At 38.0% G+C, this 17296-nt stretch overlaps 1 protein-coding gene and 1 long non-coding RNA gene across 2 annotated transcripts; both read right to left on the bottom strand.

Annotated features, from left to right (window-relative positions):
- Positions 1-5376: 5376 nt before the first annotated feature.
- On the bottom strand, positions 5377-7288 carry LOC146697511 (uncharacterized). The gene is made up of 2 exons (XR_014923409.1): positions 6787-7288; positions 5377-5937 (listed from the first exon to the last, which is right to left on the bottom strand). It is a non-coding gene; the product is annotated as an uncharacterized LOC146697511 (long non-coding RNA).
- A 2562-nt stretch (positions 7289-9850) lies between these two features.
- Positions 9851-15423, bottom strand: LOC146697512 (GTPase IMAP family member 8-like). The gene is made up of 3 exons (XM_085476294.1): positions 15293-15423; positions 14321-14387; positions 9851-13350 (listed from the first exon to the last, which is right to left on the bottom strand). The coding sequence occupies exons 2-3, from the start codon at positions 14346-14348 to the stop codon at positions 10544-10546; spliced, it is 2835 nt and encodes a 944-aa protein (XP_085332420.1). The 5' UTR covers positions 14349-14387; positions 15293-15423; the 3' UTR covers positions 9851-10543.
- Between the last annotated feature and the right edge of the window lie 1873 nt (positions 15424-17296).

The following is a 17296-nucleotide window of genomic DNA, read 5'->3' on the forward strand; positions in this document are numbered from 1 at the left end:
ATAATGCTTAGTTTCTTCATCTTCTTGCTGTGATTAGAAATACTGTGAGATGTGAGCCAGCAAAGCCTTTTAGTTATGGAAATAGTGCATAAGACAGGATTTCAGCATATACAATTCATGTATACTTACCTGACATTATTGCTCTTCCATTACAGCAGACAGCAGCGGCCATAAGCGATATTCTGGATATATATATTCTGTGAAAAACAGTATGGTGTATTTATTCCAGTAACTTCAGACTGTGAATCCTGTGTATCTGGTCACCAGAACTGAATAACCATAAACAATTTTAATTAATTGTGTAGCTAATACTTTGTACAGTCTCCACTGTAAAAAATATCAGTCTATGTACTTATGAGTTAAATTACTGAAGCTTTGAAGGCAAAGTGAATATTGTTCATTCACACACTACTGTGTGGAAAATCATGTTTCATACATGAAATTGTAAGTATTAAATAACTGACATAGAAAGAAAGTGCTACATTTAAGTTTTAAACAGTCTCTGAAGTTTTAACCTAACTGTCATTTCTGTTAGAAATGACATCTGCTTAAAAAACAGAATAGATTATGTTTTCAGTCACATGATAACATCTTGTGTGTTGAACCACAGTGAATCTGGGACCACACCTATGTCAACAGGACAGTTTTGTTTGTTTTACAAACTGAAAATATAAATGACATTATTCACATCAGATTGTAAGTATTAAATAACTGACATATCACTGACAACAGTACAGTGCAATATTTAATTTTTAAACAGTCTTTGAAGTTTTAACTCATTTGTAAAAGAGAAATGAAAGCCAGGTGGTTAAGATGTGCGTGGTAAGGAGTAGCATGTGACTGTGGCAGTGGCATTTTCTGCATTTACTTGCACTTTCAATTTATCTTTATATATGCTTTTTATATGCGTATTACCTTTACATATGCTTGTATATGCCTATTAAAATTTCAGATTTGTCACCAAAAAAGATTTCACTCATTATCAGTTAGATAGCATATTTATCATTGTTAAACAGTGAAGTTCATTTGCAGAAACAAGAATGAAACGATAATTTTTTTATTGGAGTAGATAAGAAAACTTCTGGCTGAGAAAATCAAGTTCCATATACTAAACATTTTAATGAAATAGACCAATCACAATTGATATTCTTAGATAACCAACTGACCAAAAAAAAGCAATCATTTGTAAGACTGAGTTCTCTAAACACACTGATCCCCCCCAAATTAGAAATATGTATATTCCTTTTCCAGTTAGCACGTTTGATCTAAACATTTTACTATAACATAGTTATACATGCATTTATAGTATTTCCTGCTGAGATTTATTGGTTTTTTTCATCTTGAGGAACTCACCAGGTGAAGATTGTTGTGGTAGTCCTAAGGTCAAAGAGAAAGAAAAAGATGCAGATCAGAAAAGAAAACAAGGAGTTGAAGCTCCTCCTGCACAGAGCGTTACTTTTAAAAAGCTTGTCTAAAGTGAGCTCATTTCATTGCAAAGCTTTGACTTTTTATATGAGTTCTCAATATAATATTAAAGATTTAGAGTGTATTTAGATATGTGTCAAAAACCCATTTGTTACTTATAGTTACAGAAATAAAATAACCAAACAATTCGAACCTCTCATAAAATACAAACATCTGCTAAAAGAAAACAGAATAGATTATGTTTTCAGTCACATGATAACATCTTGTGTGTTGAACCACAGTGAGTCTGGGACCACACCTATGTCAACAGGACAGTTTTGTTTGTTTTACAAACTGAAAATATAAATGACATTATTCACATCAGATTGTAAGTATTAAATAACTGACATATCACTGACAACAGTACAGTGCAATATTTAATTTTTAAACAGTCTTTGAAGTTTTAACTCATTTGTAAAAGAGAAATGAAAGCTAGGTGGTTAAGATGTGCGTGGTAAGGAGTAGCATGTGACTGTGGCAGTGGCATTTTCTGCATTTACTTGCACTTTCAATTTATCTTTATATATGCTTTTTATATGCGTATTACCTTTACATATGCTTGTATATGCCTATTAAAATTTCAGATTTGTCACCAAAAAAGATTTCACTCATTATCAGTTAGATAGCATATTTATCATTGTTAAACAGTGAAGTTCATTTGCAGAAACAAGAATGAAACGATAATTTTTTTTATTGGAGTAGATAAGAAAACTTCTGGCTGAGAAAATCAAGTTCCATATACTAAACATTTTAATGAAATAGACCAATCACAATTGATATTCTTAGATAACCAACTGACCAAAAAAAAGCAATCATTTGTAAGACTGAGTTCTCTAAACACACTGATCCCCCCAAATTAGAAATATGTATATTCCTTTTCCAGTTAGCACGTTTGATCTAGTTAAACATTTTACTATAACATAGTTATACATGCATTTATAGTATTTCTTGCTGAGATTTATTGGGTTTTTTCATCTTGAGGAACTCACCAGGTGAAGATTGTTGTGGTAGTCCTAAGGTCAAAGAGAAAGAAAAAGATGCAGATCAGAAAAGAAAACAAGGAGTTGAAGCTCCTCCTGCACAGAGCGTTACTTTTAAAAAGCTTGTCTAAAGTGAGCTCATTTCATTGCAAAGCTTTGACTTTTTATATGAGTTCGCAATATAATATTAAAGATTTAGAGTGTATTTAGATATGTGTCAAAAACCCATTTGTGGAAAAGGGGAAAAAAATAAGTTGATCAAATAGATCAAATAGATCAAAATCTGTTGCTATTTACCAGGATGATGAAAATGAAACAACATTGCATGTTTCAGCAAGACAATGACACCAAACACAGCCAAGTAAACTGTTACTTAGTTTCATAACTTAAAATTCTGTGGTCTGATTTATTTGCATGTGGGGGATTTTATGGGTGGTTACTAACATGTGGTGAGAATTTATATGTCAATAGCATCTTTAGAAATATATTTATGAAAAAATTGGTGTTGTGTTCAATACTTATTTTACCCGATGTACATTATGGAGTGAAGCATCATGGCATAGGGGTATTGTTTGGGCTAATGTAATAACTTATTGATCAGTTTTATAATGACATTTTAAACTATACATCAAACATCTATATCAAATCATAAACACAAAATAACAAAAATATACTGACAAGAGTACAGCGCTACATTTAGGTTTTAAACTTAAACAGTCTCCATGAAAAGATGGTGGCTGAAAAGTGAAAAGTGTTATCCTTCTGCCCTGTGGCTGTTGCGGGATCCTGATTAGGGATGGGTATTGATAAGATTTTCACGATTCCGATTCCATTTTCGATTCTGTTTAACGATTCGATTCTTTATTGATTCTTTATCGATTCTCTTATCGGCAGCACGGTGGCACGGTGGTTAGCACTGTTGCCGCACAGCAAGAAGGTCCTGAGTTCAATTCCACCATCAGGCCGGGGTCTTTCTGTGTGGAGTTTGCATGTTCTCCCCGTGTTTGCGTGGGTTCCCTCCGGGTACTCCGGCTTCCTCCCACCGTCCAAAGACATGCAACTTGTGGGGATAGGTTAATTGGATAATCCAAATTGCCACTAGGTGTGAATGTGTGAGTGAATGTGAGTGCGAATGGTTGTCTGTCTCTGTGCGTTGGCCCTGCGATAGACTGGCGACCTGTCCAGGGTGTACCCCGCCCCTCGCCCTATGACAGCGCCCCCCGCGACCCTGAAAAGGATAAGCGGAAGCGAATGGATGGATGGAAGGATGAGAACACTAACGGTGTGTTCACACCGAACGCGATGGACGCGAATAAAACGCCCCAAACGCCCCTAATTTGACGCGTGTACATTCGCGTCTCAACGCGTGTCCAAGAAAAATCCATCGCGCGTGAACCGGAAATGTGGGAGTTTCCATCTTTGCAAGATGGCAGCTGTCGAGCTAGCGCTTGAAGAGAGAGTCTCCCTTCTCTATTTACTGTGGAGAGCAGAGCAGCAGCGTAAAAGACGTCCTCGCCGTACCTGGGTCCATCAAGTCCTCCAGGCGCGTGAGCAGTTTGGTGAGTTTCACCACTTGCTCCAGGAGCTGCGCCTGGATGACGGCCGATTCCAGCGCTATCACCGTCGGCCAGTTTGAGGACCTGCTTTCCCTCGTCGGTCCCAGCATTGCCCGCCTAGACACCAACTACAGACGCTCAATCCCACCTGCAGAGCGCCTGTCCTTCTGCCTGAGGTTAGTAAAACTATTTAATACGGTAGTCCTTTATTGATATCTGTGCTAATATGCTAATCCATCCAGTTATACACTGCTAACATGGATGTGCTATGCTAACAGTGAATGCTGTCGGTGTTTACTGAAAGCAAACTGTGGTACAGAGACGACTCTTTATAATATTTCTAGTGATACTCAGAAGGTCTCATCAAGTCCCGATTTAATTCGATTTATGCTGTTATCAGTGTTTGCATGATAGCATGGCTGTGGTGTCCTATCAATGTATGCGCTCGGTGTTTGCTGATATCAAACTGTAGCATTAGGACCACTGAGTTAACCTTTGTAGTGATACTCACTCCTTTTTATTTAGACCTGGTTTAATTCTGGTATAGTTGAATATTTGTATATAATCCCTGCAGCTGTCAGACTCTATAGCAGGGGTCACAGCCTTTATTAAAACAGAGTTGGATAAAACTGTGAACAGTTTGGTTCATCTCTAGTTACATGGTTCTATCTTGATAAGCTGTCTTATCACAGATTAATTTTTCAAAAATATTAATGATTTAAGCAAGGAAAGGGCTACATGTCAACACACAACTCTTTATTTCTATTAATGTCTTACTTCATTCCTACCTGATTGACATGTTTAGGAATTATGAGTGATTGGCTCACTGTAGTTGTGAAAGTTGCTACCAATCAAATTATGATATGTTAAAGTTAAAACAAAACACAACTGTTTTAGATATTATCTAATATACATTTTGTAATTATCCTTATAATTACAAAAGGTTTTATGTAAGATTCATGTTTTGTGATTTAAATCTGACATCACAAAAGTATTTTGGAATTTGAATGATGTATTTTGTAACTGCAGTACACATAATACTGATTTTGAACAATTTTGTCCAGGTTCCTTGTCACCGGGGACTCCTTCAGGACCATCGCGTTCAGTTTCAGAGTCGGTGTGTCCACGGTGAGCCAGATCACCCCCAAGGCAGCGACATCCATCTGGGACTGTCTAGTGGACGACTTCATGGCTGTGCCTTCACCTGGAGACTGGCGGTCCATCACAGAGGGATTCCAGGAGCGCTGGAACTTTCCTCTGTGCTGTGCAGCTCTGGATGGGAAGCACATCCAGACAAAGGCACCCCATATATCATATAGGAGACACACACATTGATATACACTAAATATTCATTTCATTTCTTTTTTGTGGTGCCCAAATTGATGCACCTGCTTGATTTTGTTTAAACAATTATTGCACACTTTCTGTAAATCCAGTAAACTTCTTTTCACTTCTCAAATATCACTGTGTGTCTCCTGTATGATATTTAACTGACATTTTTTATTGTAACAACCAACAATTTATACAGGAAAATAATGTCTATTAACAAGGTTGCCCAAACTTCTGCATCCCACTGTATCAGTATATTTTGTCATTAGTATAATATGAAATAAATTCTACATGTGTCAAGTCGTGTGCCAACATTTGCTGTGTAGTAGAACTGAGACATTAGTCATTATAAACATTTATTTGAAATAATATTAAAAGTCTCAAACAGAAAAACATTAAACATAAATATATAAAATATAAGAATTTACAGAGAGACAGGAATAAAAAGGACCAGCTGCTCTCCAGAGCAGGAACAAGGCTGAGGAGGAACTGCTCCATTGGAGACTGGTGTGGCCTCTTCAGGGACTCCAGGATGGCCAGCTCCACCGCCGATGGACCGTCCTGGGACCCGTCCCTCATCTGCCTCGGAGCCGTCCTCCTCTGTGGGCCTGTAAAACAGCACAAATCACAAAGAAATGAGAAGGCTGCTACTAGATTTTAATTTCAACATTGAAAAAAAAAAAAACAATAACAGGATATAATCAGATTGGTTGTAGATATTTAGTAAAGGTGATCACAAGGGAATCCCACCGACTAAAAAGGTATCCGTGCTTGCTGTACATATCTGTGGGTTCAGCAGCAGGAGCTCAGGGACTGGGGATGCTCTGCTGCAGAATCAGTTGGTTCTATCAATACAGTATTAAATGTTAACAGGTTGGATATAATAATCGTAGAGTAGACAGTGGTCCCTCATTTATTGCAGGGGTTCTCAGAATAACTAGCCCCTGGTCACAGTTCTCACAATTGATTCTCAAAGTGCAAACCTTTGTAGATTGCAAAACGTAAAAGTATTATTATGCCGCGGTTTGTCTTCATCTGCCCGCCACTTTCGTGCGCCTTTTTCCCCTCGCGGTGCAGGTGTCTATTTCCGAATGAGGCTCATAGTTATGGGTGTTTTTGTGCTGTTTTTTCTATTGGACGCGATGGTTATCAAAACCAAACGTGATAAATTTGGCAAGCGCAGGAGACGACACGGAGCAGATTTGTCAATCAGGCTGCAGAATGCAATGCTGTACTGTGCAATAAAAAATCAGCGAAAAAGCAAAGCAGTGACGGATGAACAGCGGGACCACTGTGTGCTGTTTATTAATAAACAATAAAATATATTCCTAAATGACAACATGCATAAAAGCAGAACGGTATTTGTACGTCAGTGGGAAAATAGCGGTGGCTTGCTAGCTTTTGTGCTGCTTCCCCGGGTCAGTGAAAACTTTCAAAAGAGAAATGAATGAACTTACCAGGTTGCCCGATCTCTTTACACATCTTCCTCCAAGCTCGGTCCTTTTTATTCCTGTCTCGGTACTGAAAGCAGCTGGTGTTGTACAGCTCCGAGTTGTTTGCTACCGCATTGATTAGCCTTCCCCTCCATTGAAGTATGAAAGGCTTTGGCTGGATCTGCCCCTTTGACCTAGGTAACAGCCACGTCACCAGGCTCCTGATTGGTTGTCGCGGCGCGATTTGACGCTGGAGTTCAGATTTTTCCAACTCGAGCGGTAGACGCGAAACGCGCGTATGCACAAAATGCAACACAAAAACTCACGCGCGTGGTTTTATTCGCGCGTCAAACGCGCCAGACGCGCTACACTGACGCGCGTTTCACGCGTTTTGGCGTTTTCGCGACGCAAATCTGCTTCCGAATTTTCGCGGGACCCGCAATCGCGCGTCATCGCGCCTTTCCATTGACTTTACATGTAAACCTGACGCTCTATTCGCGTCCATCGCGTTCGGTGTGAACACACCGTAAGGTCGAGTAGCTTAGAACTTTGCTTTATATCTTCTCTTTGAACAAGATAGAAATTTAGGAGTAACATGGCCTTACAAACCCAACAGTGAGATCTCAACAGATCCACAGCCTATGGCTCTTCGATGGGGTGTCACAGGGTCCCAGGAAAAAAAAGTTGTAAATGTAAAATAATAAAATAAATATTCTTCTGTAGCAATAACAAAGTATGACATAAATTATTCTGTAGCAATTACACAAGAATATCCAGTAATGTCCCTGCCTACAATTAAACGCATTCACTTACTGAAAATCGGGGCATCTGCTGTGGCAAATGGGTTCAAGCCTTTGACCACAAACTTAGTCACTGCTCGGTGACATTCGTCTATCCTGGCCTGAATGGAGACGCTACCGGTAGACTGCAGCGAGAACTGCCAGCATCTGAGCCAGCGAGACTCTGTCTGTCTCTCTCATCATGGTCACCTAAATGCACAGTAATGGCAGGTTTTGTAATAAGGCAGATCGCGCTAACATAATATGCACTGTTAGTGGATTATTTACCTGCCGCATTAACGGGAGAGGACGTGCAAACGTTACCGCTGCTGCTGGGTTGAGATTCACGAGTCCGGAACAGAATTCAAAACACGACATTCATTTAAGGGCATCGCGTGTTTTGTGAGCAAATGCTTTTGCATATTCGTAGTGTTTCCTCCCTTAAATGAAATATCTACTTTGCAAGTATTGCAAGTTGCTCTGTTGTCATCTGTTCTCGTAAAGTATAACCAAACTTTTGAGCATTAGACGCCATGTTTCCTGCCAGGTAAATGACGCTCCGCAACGTGGTGACGTCATTCGGGGCGACTGGAATCGATAAGGGAATCGTTTGCAAAAATGGCAAACAATTCCAAGGAATTGAAACAAAGGGAACAACAACAAGAACCGGTTTTCGATACCCATCCCTAATCCTGATTACTCCAAGTTTGTGTTACAAAGGGTGGAAGTCAAAGAGTAGGTATTGGTCTATATGTGGGGGCTTCCGGTAAACGTCAATGTTAAGGTTTCTATTCTCCTCAATGTGCACTGCACAGAAACGGCAAAAATATTATCCTTTCCAACGAGTTGATTTGAACCGTGAAGTCCCCTTAAAAGAGCCAATAACTTTACTTTACACTTTATTTGACCCACTAGGTTTAAATCTGGGACTCCCCACCATTTGACCTTATAACTGAAGAAACTTCTCGGATGAGAGGTGAAACGTCTTCAAGCAACAGAAGTCCAGACGCTTTTCTTTGCAAGCTCCTTTGACTATTTTCAGTGATTGTACTCACCAGGTGACACTCTGACGTTTTACTCAGTGCTGTTAAATCTCCCTTGGCAGTTCCAAACTGAATCAGGTTACTTGTAACCACCTTCCATTATCAGAATATCAAGGTGTTGCCTTGTACAAGTATGACAACAGAGTAAAGGTGATGTCTGATACAGTTACTGATAAATGACCAAACACTGAGCATTCCCTGGATTCTTTATGCTCTGTTGCATCTGTGCAAGCTCCATGCATTGTCTGAACCTTCAACAACAGAAAAAGGTCGTACAAGTCTCAGGTGGTTTTATGTCTAATCTAAGCGAGAATCTGCATTAGTTGTTTTGTTATTATTGGGATGTTTTTCCACTTTGATTAACCAGGCACGTACAGGACACCCAAAGATCTAATCATTGTCAGTGATAAATATCAAGTTGAGCTAATCATCCTGATCTACATGTAGAAAATGTTCACAAGATGTGATGGCAAGGATATCACTTGCTATGCAGGGCAAGGAGCAAATGGTGGCAAAGGGCACATTGCCTTAACTAGTTGAAAAAACAGAAATGTGTGGATTTTGGTCCATTATCAAAAAAACTGACAGTGGGTTTAAATTAAGATGCGGTTAATAGACTTACATAGAAAAAGCGGTTTGTGTGAATGAGTAAAAACTGCTGAGTCATAACCACAGAATCAAAACCTGTATATGCTTTAGGGACAAAATCAATGGACTACAGTTCTTAATTTTTGAATTCGGTTATTTTTTTCTGCATGATTGCCACAAGCAGCAAACCATGGAGTCTACCTTTACAAGTTTTTTAAAATAATTTCTTGTCCTAAAGAGCTCACAGCATTAGTACAAGCTGTGTTATTCCAACAGTGGTGTTTCCACCTCAAACACTCACATTATTATAATTGAGAACTGTCACTGTTCTTCCTATGTACATGTACGTTTAAAGAATGTGGCGTAACTGTCAGGTGTGTAGATTATTTGTTAAGGTCTAAAAGATGATGTCTACCCTATAAACTCTGTGAAATAAATTTTCTGAAACTGGGTTTAAATATGAAAGGACCTTTTGAATAAAGGCAGGACATATTCCCTTATTTCAAAGATTCAAAATTGAAGAAACAAATTAAATCAAGCTTTTCAACAAATATGGTTTGAATTTCACTATGAAGTGTGGTTCCATGCTTAGGTTGCCTGTACTTTGTTACATTTCCTTCACTTTAAAGTGAACAGTTTACGGTCTTTTTTCCAATCAATCAATATCCGTAAAGAGTCTTCAGCTAATGTTTGCTTTTATTTAAAGTTTACTGTGATATTTCTCAACAGTAGTACTTATTCATTGTCCCGTAAAGTGATCATCAAAATTAACGATAAGAACATCAACTGGTTTTTGTCCAAAATATGAAGCTTACATTTTAATATATCTCTACACAGACTACTTATCAGATGCAATAAGTATTTTATAAAAACAAAAAACAATCAGGAATTGAAACATTTTTATCATTCTGAAAAAAGAGACATGCTGTGCCAAAAAATGGTTATATACTGCAATAAAGTGTTTTCTGTAAATAACAAACACATCTGAGCCAAAGACATTTTGTGCTTTTCGTGAGATTATTGACACCAGTCATTGTTTTTAAATGGAAAAATATGCATTACTTCCTGCAGTAAAAATGGCATGATGCAAATTAAACGAGATCTTTACCTAAATGATTTATATGATTAGTTTACATTCATTCATGTTTTTACTTAGCAGGCAACATTTTCTGCAGTTAAAAAAAAGAAGAAAGATTGACAGTGATTTTAGAACATATTAATCAATTTGTAATAATTTGAGTATATTATGTTATATGGAACTACATCTACATCTATCATACAGCTATAACAAAAGTATTTGTTTATTAAAACCTTTAAAACCAAAAGCTATCAAAGTTAAATCAAACTGACATTCAGGTAAAAGAGCCCGTTTCATAAAATGCTGCAAGACTTATCTCCGTCAGCTTTCTGTACATATTCTTCTATCCAGTCATTGATTTGTTTATCATGTTCTAGCTGTAGTTGGTTGATATCTTCTTCAATTGGCTCGCCCTCATTTCCTATAGAAAGATTGTAATTCAGCTCATCCATTTCTTGTTCCTGTTTTTTCTTCAGTCTGTCAAAGTCTCTCTTGTATTCTCTCTTCATGAGCAGATGTTTAAGTATGATGGCATTGCTTTTTTGTTGTTTTTGCTTCATGTCTTCCATTTCACTGTCATGCTTTGCTCTCAACGCTGCAAAATCTACTGAATATTTCTGTCTGAACTCATTGAATTCTTCTGCTTGCTTTCTGGCTTCTTCTGCAATTTTCTTCTTCATTTCCTTGACTTTTGCCTCATAGATATCCTGCGCTAATTTCCAGTCTCTCTCCTCTTGTTCTCTCCTGAGTCTATCTTGTTCTTTTATTTTGCTTTCATATTCATTTTTTTCCTCATCATATTCTTCTTTGAGCTTTATAAGCAGCGCTTGTTCCTCCTCTTTCCTCTGTTTGTCTTCTTGATTTCGTTTCTCCCACCATTCTTTGCGTTCTTTTTCCCAAGCTTCGCGTTCTAATTTCATCTCTTCTCGGTTTTCCATCAGCTTTCTGTCAGCATGTACATTTTTTTCACATTCTGATTTTATTTTCTGCTCAAGAGCTTCAAGTTTTTCTTCCCACTGCATTCGGAGTTTTTCTTCATATCTTATTGATGCTATGGTCTCCTGTTCTCTCTTTTCCTCCTCTCTCTTTGTCTTCTCTTGTTCCTGGTTAATCAGTTCTTCCTTCTCCTTCAGTACTTCTTCTTTTTCTGCTCTTTCTTGATCAATTTGTTTCTTTTTCGCCTGAATTTCTTCATCGCGTTTCCTTTGAAGTTCTTCCATCTCTTTCTCCATATCTGCTTCTTTCTCTTTTAGGATCCTCTTCATTTCCTTTTGTATGGCTGCCTCAGCTTCTTGGAACATCTCTGTAGTGTAGCAGCTGCCACCATTTTTCTTCACCATTGTTTGTACTTTGTCTAAAAGCTCTGCGACTTGTGAATGATTATTTTGATCTCTGTTGTTGAAAACATGGTATCTTCCTCCACAGTCGTCAATGAGTTTTTTAACAAAGTCATCGCTGACTTCTTCCATGTAACTCTCTATTGTTTGATCTTGAAGATCATCTCCTCTGGTGAATATAACAATAATGAAGTCTTCTGATTTCTTGCCAAAAAACTCCTTGATGAGCTCTACTGTGTCTTTTTCTTCTTTGGTAAATCGACCAATCTGCACTACCAGTAAGAACACGTGAGGTCCTGGAGACAACAAGCTGATGCATTTCACAAGCTCCTGTTTGACTTCATGGTTGGACAGAGTCGTGTCGTACAAGCCTGGTGTGTCGACCACAGCAACTGGATGGCCGTCGACCACTCCTTTTGCTTTTTTGCAAACCTCTGTCACTGACTTCATGCAGGTTTTAGAATAAAAGCATTTTTGGCCTAAAATGGTGTTTCCAGTTGCACTCTTCCCACAGCCAGTCTTCCCAATCATCACTATCCGGAGAGCATCTGGGCTGTGGTTGGGATTATCAAAGGATTCTGTCTTCTGTGAAGGGTTTCCTTTGAGTTTAATCAATCGAGGCTTAACAAGCATTTGTCTTGTGAAGCACTTAGATCCCATAGCTGTCATCTTCTCCACAGTGTGCAACACCTCAGAGACCTGCTGCTTGTCTTTGATGTTGAAGATGGTGTTTCGTCCTCCACACTTCTGACAGAGCTCCTGGATGTTTCTGTTTTCACTAACAAAGTTGACAACAACTGGATCTGTGGGATCTGATTCCACTGCAAAAAGAATCATGGTGAAGTCGATGACCTGAGATCCAAATTCATTCTGGATGATCTCTAACTCTCGCTTGTTTTCGTCACTGAGGGGTCCCACAGGAAGGACCAGGATAAAGGCATGGACACCTTCGGGATTCCAGAGAGAAACACATTGCATTTTGCAGCTCTTTATTGCCTCAGGAGATTTTCCATACAAAGCAGGCATCTCTACCAGGGACACTAAACGTCCACACACCTGTGTCTCCTTCTTAACACATTCTGAGGAGTCAGCAGGTTTACCAAACTGGTGTTTTCCTACAATGGCATTGGCTGCTGAACTCTTCAGAACTTCATATGTCCCACACAATACCAGGTTAAGAGGCGGTTTAAAAGCGACTGTTGTGGTGTCAGCTTCTTCACCTCTGTTTAGATAGCCTCCTCTGTTTTCATTCACTATGCTCTCCATCTTTTCCATGAGTTCTTGAAGATCCTTTTCTGGCAGATCTTTTTTGTCAAAGTTGATTCTCTGCTGCCTTTGTCTACAGTCCTGTATGAGTCGATCCACAGCTGAAGTTTTTTTCTCCTCACTATGTGTCAAAATGACCATTGCATATTTAAAAGCATCTTGACCAAAGAATCTTAGGATGAGCTTTAGTTTTTGTCTGTCTTCTTCACTGAATTCAGAAGGCTTTATCAACAGGAGGAGAACATTTGGTCCAGGGGGGCAAAGAGCCACACACTTCTTCATTTCATGCTTCACCTTCTCTCCAGCTAAACTGAAGACATCTGAAGTTTTCACTATTGTTAGGCGTGTTTTCCTATACTGTCCTTGAGTGACTGTAGTGGATGGGGACACCTTTTGCAGAAGATCCCCAGTCAAATCTTTTTTCCCAGTGATGAAGTTGGTTAGAATTGATTTTTTACTTTGAGTCTTTCCAAAAACCAGAATCCGAAGTTCATATGCTGTAAATCAACAAAAAAATTATTACATGTGTTCCAGCACATGCATACATATTTATATCTTTTATTTCTTTTATTCTTTTTTAACTTTAATGTTTTTTTTTATTATTTGTAAAAAAATATCTACTCTTTACGGGGAAGTGTTCAAATAATCTTTTTAAACTCTCTTATCCTTCTCCCCCCACTGTGAAGGTGTGAACACCAGCCTTTTTAAAATTTTGGTGCATCAAATGATAATGTGCTAAAGCTGCTTGTATGTCTCACTAATGCACAAGGGGGCACATTTAAGAAATTTGGGGAGAGTCAATGCTTTTTATAGCTGTAGTAATTGTCCTTTAGTTTGTAAATTAGAAACGTGTAACATGTTCGGGATAAGTGTCAAACAGCTTTAAAGTTTATTGTTTCTAGATTCGGATGTTCATGTGTTTTTGTCAGGGTTGGACTGGGTCAGAAAATTGGTCCTAGCATTTTTTAATCCCATTATGTCCCTTCATCGTTGTCTTACCCTGTGAATTTCACATTCCTTGATTTCTTCCTCACTTCTCCATAAAGCTTTGTTACTAGTTCTTGCTAGTACTACAATTAGCTGCACCAATTTTTAGTTTCTTTTTATTGTTTTCATTTTGTTTTCCAGCTCCACCTCTCCGCCACTTCTTCCTGACGAAACTTATGCGTATGCAAGATTACCAGTCCAGCCCTGGGTTTGGGTAAAGTCATAACTGTCCCTACTCCCAACATAACTAGTGTTTCTAACTGTCATTCTAAGTGTGTTAACGGGAGTAAACGTGGCTTCTGGTTTTGTTAATAATTTTCTTTGTCACCTTTATCCTCCCTAACACATCCTTATTTTCTTGTGACTTTTGCCTAGCACTGGGCTTAACCTGGATTTTAGCTGTCCTCGTCATGCTCAGATACTTGCATTCTTTCTGTCTTGCTATCTGTGTTATGTTCTGATACATCTCGCCAGACTCACCGCGTGATGAAAGAGGTTGTGATGCCATAGTGCCACTGTGATAGAAATATGAGAAATTGGTTGGTGTCTGTTGGATGAAAGAAAAAGGAAGAGAAAGTTGTCATCTAATAATAAACCATCAGACAAAAAGAATCTGAATACATGGAACTTTAGAAGAAACCTTAAAACTCCAGAGGGCTCTATCATGTGGTGGATATGATGCCACAGGAGGAGGTAGAATAAGTGCAATATCATTGCCACTATAGGATCAGCCTGTGGATAGCATGGCTACAAATATTCTCCTTATCAGATCTGATAATAATGGCTCAGGTACTGGAGTACAAAATATATGTTTTATTTAATAATTGCAGTGTCATTACATTGTTTTCCCTATGGTTATGAGAAGTCAAAAAGTTTTGACAAGACCTGAGAATGTGTTGTATATGTAGTATAGTGCAGTATAGTGGTGTGGTAAAGGTCTGTCAGTGAGTGCAATAATATTATAAGGCAGAACTGGCAGTTGTATAAAAAAAAATGGATGTTTAAAAAATGCAAACAATCATCAGAACAGTTTAGTATCAAAAGGCTTCCAACTAAAGTTGAATTATGAAAATAAATAAAGTAAGTCTAAATTATTTATTCATACTGGTGAACCTTATATGTAAATTCAGCTTGGAGAATTAAAGTCAGCTTCTTTGTACGTAGGATTTAAAAACTGACATGTCTGGTATTGCTCGTATCATGTTGTAGAACATTCACCCCAAAGTATAATATGAATATATACAAAATGCGGTACTTTAACTTACCTGCATTGCTGTCATACACTTAATTAATATACACAGTTGTGACTAATCTATTTAAGACCACACTCTTTTTGTAGCACAATTACAGATTTTATTAAGGACTTGAGTCTACCATGACCTACAAAACCGAGAACAGATGCAGTTATAGGTTTTTATATTCATTGCCTTTACTCTTTGTGAATGTACTTACCGGGTGAAACTGCTGATCGTCCTCAGCGGTTTTAAATGTTCCTTTGCAGATCCAAACTGAATCAGGTCACTCGAAAGTACCTTTTATTAACAGAATTGGGAGGTGTTGCCCTGTACAAGTATGACAGCAATGTAAAGGCTCTATCTGATAGAGTTAGAGCATTCTCTGCATTGTTTATGCTCGGTTGCATCTTAGCATAAAGAATTTTTTTCTTTCAGTTGAAATCTATCATAAAGGCTCCATCCACCGAGTGAGTCTTGATAAACTAAAACATACAGGACATGTAAAGGTCTTATCTAAGACTCCAATCACTGATGACTGTTTCCTGTTTGATGAGTGTCAGCTCGAGTCACGTCGCCACTCTGGCTTACAGCTAGCAAATGCTCAAATGTTTACTAAAATATTATTGCGAGTGCTTCACTTGCTACCCAGGGCAATGAGCAAACCATGGGCCAAAAAAAAGGGGCTTAACTTGTCTAACTGAAGGGAAGAAAACTGAAATCTGTAGATTTTGGTCCATCGGTAAAATACCATGCACGCTGTAAGATCAAAAGAGTTCTAAGAAAGGTGTTCTAAAAATGTTCTTTTTCTAAAACATCTCAAATGTGGTTAATGTCCTGTATTTTTTGTGTTTTCAACTGAATCTACACTAGTGTGTCAAAACAGCAACCATTTAATTTGGTTTATATTTACAGAAAATCGATAAACTTTTAGGATTTTAGGGAGCAAATACTTGTGAAGGTCAAATTTGCCTCAGAACACTAGAATAGAACACATTCATATAGATGGTTTTACTGTCGGATGAACTGAATTGATACAAAACCTGATGAATGTAAAGCAAAGCTGAATCAGTCGGTCAGTCTGTGAGAGAACGGGCTTCACTCCCCGTTCAGCAGGAACTGCAGAGGGTCTACAAAATAATCTGCGGTGACCTCTTCTCCACCAGTGCTTCAGAAGTATCCAGTTTGCAGCCAAACACACACAGAGCCAGACCTCAGAACCAGCTACAGTATCATTATAAAAACATGCTTTAACCTGGCATCCCACCCCCATCTGGGTGCCATGATTTAACTGTGATAAGATACTACAGAAATTTGAACTGGTTTTGGTTTCTAAATTGATACAGCTCTGCCATTTAATTCAGCGAACCATTCTTTTAACTAAATGATACTTTGTAAATCTATGTGTATCATCGTTTGATTTAGTTCATACTTTTACTACCACAGCTGTTTCCTAGTTAAATATAATTTGACCCATATGAGTTGGAAAGTCCTGCTAAAATTATTTTGTATTAAATAATAAATAAACGGCCAAAAGTAATTTACAGTTAATGCACATTATATTACTTGGATTTATGGGTGTAATATACACTATAATATTAAAAGCATTGGTGTCATATCATTTAATCTTTGAATTTAGGTGGTTTTCATTATGTTGCCATGCGTGTATGGAATTAAGCACTTCAAGCATCAAGCAGTCTTCACAAACATTGTTGAAAAGTAGTCTAGGGTTAAGGAATAGGGTTGTTCTAAAGACATCAACAATTTAGTTTATGTAAAATGTATGCCCTCCTAGATATCCCACAATCAGTTATAAGTGGTATTATAAATGGTAAAGTGGAAGCAACTACAGTAACTCAGCCACAAAGTAGCAGATCACATAAAGTAATCTTGTGAAATTAACAGCAGTTGGTATGTAGGTATAATATTTAGGTGGCCCAGTACTTTTGTCTTAATAGTGTTTCCTCTTCAGTTCCATTTTTCTTTTATGTCATGTTGTTGAGAGTGTTCAAAAACTTTTGGATTATACGAATTGACCCAAATTCATTTATGATATTTTATACCACTCTTGTTTATTGGACGTGGATTGGAGAACATCTGAGTATATGAGCAGTGTTTGAAGTTACAGGCCTACTTAGGACTTGTTGCAGCTGGTACAGTAATTAAAAGGTTCACAAGATGAAAATGTTATTGTCAAAGTTCAACACTGGAACTAAAAACCCAA

This window comes from Copadichromis virginalis, linkage group LG12, assembly GCF_057382275.1.
Source record: "Copadichromis virginalis isolate Kocher_CV1m ecotype Utaka linkage group LG12, C_Virginalis_male_GT1.1, whole genome shotgun sequence".
NCBI lineage: Eukaryota > Metazoa > Chordata > Actinopteri > Cichliformes > Cichlidae > Copadichromis > Copadichromis virginalis.

What these genes read in the sequence shown, in the direction of transcription:
- LOC146697512 (XM_085476294.1), bottom strand. Translation starts at nt 14,348, where the DNA reads ATGGCATCACAACCTCTTTCATCACGCG. An exon ending in ACAACCTCTTTCATCACGCG is followed by an intron (nt 13,351 to 14,320) that starts GTGAGTCTGGCG and finishes GTTGATTTACAG; the next exon opens with CATATGAACTTCGGATTCTG.